General features: G+C 38.2%; 1 protein-coding gene across 1 annotated transcript in view; it reads left to right on the top strand.

The window, feature by feature from the left end:
- Nucleotides 1-1,004: 1,004 nt before the first annotated feature.
- LOC135199944 (basic proline-rich protein-like) overlaps nucleotides 1,005-4,165 on the top strand; it is an 8,056-nt gene continuing 4,895 nt past the window's right edge. The window contains exons 1-2 of the mRNA XM_064228063.1: nucleotides 1,005-1,114; nucleotides 1,391-1,500. Of these exons, the coding sequence (XP_064084133.1) occupies nucleotides 1,005-1,114; nucleotides 1,391-1,500 (220 nt within the window). The remainder of the gene's footprint in view (nucleotides 1,115-1,390; nucleotides 1,501-4,165) is intronic.

The following is a 4,165-nucleotide window of genomic DNA, read 5'->3' as shown; positions in this document are numbered from 1 at the left end:
AATGTATGTTAAAATGATGAAAAACGTTTTGAGAACTTTGAGAAAACTATCACTAAAGTAATAACTCAAATAGTCAAAGTCAAGGATTTTACATGATTTCGAATGCACTCTGATTCATTTATCTTCAATGTCCCGTAAATATATAAGAAATTGGTCAGAATCATGTATATTGTAAAGGTCATCTAAATACGAAGATGCTATATAGTATGAATATAGAAGTCCACGTGTCCAAATTACATAATTAATGGTTAGAAAACATGCACCTTATCTAGGGAGGCAGAATGATCACTAAAATAGCCAGTTACTGTAATTGGCGGGAATTTCAAACGCAGTTGTTAACCGAGCTAACATTGAAAAAAAAGAGAAACAGCTCTCAGCTCAGTAACCATTCAGCGATATACTATACATACACTGAAGTATAAGGAGTAACTATAATAATGGAGGATTGCTTTAAAAACACAAAACGTATGGGACAGATAACGAGCCAGACAAGAATCGTCGTAATTAAGGTCTGCAATTATCTTCGTGAGCAATATGATAAGGAAGGCGAAGATGATATCGTAAAGAGGACTGCTGCTGCAACAGGAATATCTGTTCGTTCCATTCAGCGGATAAAGCAGCAACACAAGCGTGGAGAGATGCACTCTCCACCCCCTAGGTCAAGAAAGTCACCAGTAATGGGAGCATTAGATGATTTTGATAAGGACTGTGTACGTCGGGAGATAATGGCTTTCTATGAAAGAGGTGAAATTCCAACAATAGAAAAACTGCTGGATAAGGTGAAGAAGCCACCTCTGAATTTCCCTGTTACTTATATGTCCCTTCTCAACTTGTTAAGGAACTCGGCTTTCGTTATAAGAAAGTTGAAAGCGGTAGGAAGCTCTTTGATGGAAAGGAACGATATTGTTCTTGCCAGAATAAATATCTAAGGCTTATTGATGAAAACCAAAAATCCGATTCTCCAAGACCGGAAATATATCTGGATGAGACATGGGTAAATCAAAATGAGTGTGGGGCAAATGTTGGACTCTACCCGATGGATTGTTGGTCCACGAGTGAAAACGGGTAAAGGAGCTACATTTATCATAGTGCATGCTGGTGGAGAATATGATTCGTACCAGGAGGATTGCTATTTTTCCGATCGAAAAATGGTAATTAAGGGTGATTACCATGATAGTATGAATCATACATGCTTCCTATCATGGTTTCAAACACAAGGTACTGGTAAACATCCCGGTAAGTCGCTCATTGTCTTAGATAATGCTTCATATCATTCAAAAATATTGAACAAGAACACCTGTCAGCAGTTCAAGGAAATCGGATATTGTCTCCTGGTTAGCTAACCACAATATAGCTCATGACCTTTCCTATACCAAAACCGATCTTCTAGATGTGGTAAGCAGCACAAGTACCTCCAGGAGTATGAAATTGACAAAATCGCTAGAGATGCTGGCCATGAAGTACTCAGACTTCCTCCTTATCACTGCGAGTTCACCCGAGGTAAGAAATGCAATTCAAATTCAAATCCCATCAGACTTTGACAAATGTTGAATGTATAACTAAACGTGCAATAGACAGAGTAACAGCAGAGGACTGGAAGTCATGTATGCGTCATGCAAGAGAAGTGGAGGATATTTTAGGAAAAGGGATATAGTACGTGACCATCTAATTGAGAAATTGATTATAAACATCACCAGTGACAGTGAGGATGGAGTCGGAAAGCGATGATGAATGATTTTGTTATTTCAAGTTATTGTTTGATGTAGCCTATCCAATGATTGATTAATGTGTTTTCTTTTGTTGAATCAATTAAATGTTTAATGTATCAAGATGTATGTTTATTTTACCTAACCATGTTTTACATATATTTGAAGCAAATTTTCCATTCTTAAATGTTTGTTAGACCAGGTTATAACGCAGTGAAACTTCAAGGAATCAGTAGCAAAATATAGTGGGTGGAGGATGAGGGTCAAGCGCTCGCTCTCTCTCTCTCTCCCTCTCTCTCTCTCTCTCTCTCTCTCTCTCGATTTCTACGAGTTTCTGTAGAAATGGCAAATTATTTCGGCGCTTGAATTTTGCCGTAGATTTCATAAATTAATTTTCAGAAGTAGCAAATTATAGAAATGGCAACACTGACTGAATCAGTCGAGTTGTCTACGGTGAGCGATGCTGTGAAAATCAGGTGATCGCTGAGCGGCTGTTTCTCTCAATACACCTCTCCCTCCCACTTCCACAGGCATATTTCGTGGTGTTTTATGTTTCATATAATTATACGGCATATTCAAGATATGCAATCGACAGCATATAAGTTTCCATGAAACTTGGATTGTATTGTTTGATTTATTGAATCCATATATAACATAATGTTCCGAAATAAAGCATTGCTTACATTCGACAAAGGTTTTTATCTTTGGCTTCGATTTCCTGTAATTTATAAAACTTCTGGTTTCCCTAATCCGAATAGCATTTTAATGATATGAAAATATTTCTGACTCTAGTTCTACAATGATTAAACACTTAATAAGGTAATAGAAAGAGGATTCTATCATATCATACTATTTTCTGTGAATATACAAGAAAGGACTCGAACTAACGAAGTGGGCGGACCATCACCGCCAACTTAGCGTGTGGCAGGTATAGTAAAAGACCTTTCGTCACTGCATACGACTCGAGACCAAAATTCCATAACCTCCCACACAAACTGTTGAACAAAGGCAAGCCTATCAGCACGATGCCGTTCGGATAGAAATTCCTTCTTGGCAGGAATTCTGTGAGGTATTCCTGCCTCATGCAGACGTCTTCGCACCGTCATAGCCGAAACATTTAATACCAGACGTTCACAAATAGCAATAGTATTGGTAAAAGGATCCTCTTATGCTGCTCGTCGAATGTCGTCGTTATCCTAACAGGTGGTCATTCGTGGTGGAGGTCTTCGAACTGAAATAGGTAATTAACATGCAGATACCTAGATAATCAAGATTAATTATAGCCTGTTTAATTATGGGAACGCTATTTGGTATTCTGGGAAGTAAAGAGAAAGAATCACTATTAGAGTTCAACAGGACCAAAGCAACTGTACTTTAGGTTTCATAATTTCATGGGTTTATAAGGTTTATAGTTTAAAAGATTAATAAATAAATGAAATAAATAAATGCTATCCAAAGTCGGTCAATTTCCCAGTCTAAGCGTGCCTCCTTTTCCATTTATTTACTGTTGTAGGGGAGACGTCAAGACGCTGTGCAACAGCACCTATTGAAAGCCCACTTTCTCGTAGAGCGACGATCTGTGCCCGGAGAACTATATGTTGCTGCTCATTTGGAGACTATAACGAATACTACTAGCAGAGGACAGATAACTATCAAAATTTATACACCTCAGTCTAGCCATGATTGGGTGACAAACTTGTTAGCGTGTAATAGGGGTGCTGTAGCAGTGATATCATTATCACCGAACAAAGTGATATATTAAATCACAGGATTACTTGGACTGATTGATTGATTGGCTGTTACTGGCATTGCAAAATCTCAGGTCATTACTGTCATTGATAACGTTTAAAATTCTATGTCTTCATAATGATAAATTGTTAATTGTCTGTTTGGAACACTGTTTATTAAAGGTGGTGGTGTTCCTCTCTTAACGTGAATTCCACTAATCAGCTTTCGAGCTGCTTTAGTTTATAAGAGGTTGGAGGAGGCAAACTTGTAATAAGTATTAATCCTCATAGATGAATAAACATTATCTTAATGCAGGGGTTGTTACTTAGCATTACATTTCCCCAAACGATATATCATTATTTTTCCTGTTACGGAAAGCAACGCGTAAATTGCAAAAAATTCAGATTGTTTTCCTTCAGATACCACCGAGGAAATATTTACGAAGTGGCCAGGAGTGGCTTGTAATCGTAAACGTATGGGCCTGGATTTCCTTACATGGTATATGTGATATCACCAAGACTGAAGGGTTTCACCAGTGAAAAATACGTTAAAATTCTTCAGGCTTTCTTCCTCCCTTCACTTCACCAGCGGAATTATCCCTTTCCACCTAGTCCTGTCATTTTCATTCATGACGGCTGCCCCAGCCATACGGCCAGAATAGTCCAGGAATGGTTTCAAGGTCGAGAGGATTTGAATTGGTTGACTGGGTCAAATAAGGGTGCAGAACCCCA

The sequence above is a fragment of the Macrobrachium nipponense genome, chromosome 26 (genome assembly GCF_015104395.2).
Source record: "Macrobrachium nipponense isolate FS-2020 chromosome 26, ASM1510439v2, whole genome shotgun sequence".
NCBI lineage: Eukaryota > Metazoa > Arthropoda > Malacostraca > Decapoda > Palaemonidae > Macrobrachium > Macrobrachium nipponense.
Note: the sequence above shows the minus strand (reverse complement) of the source record. Positions and strands in the feature narration are given on the sequence as shown.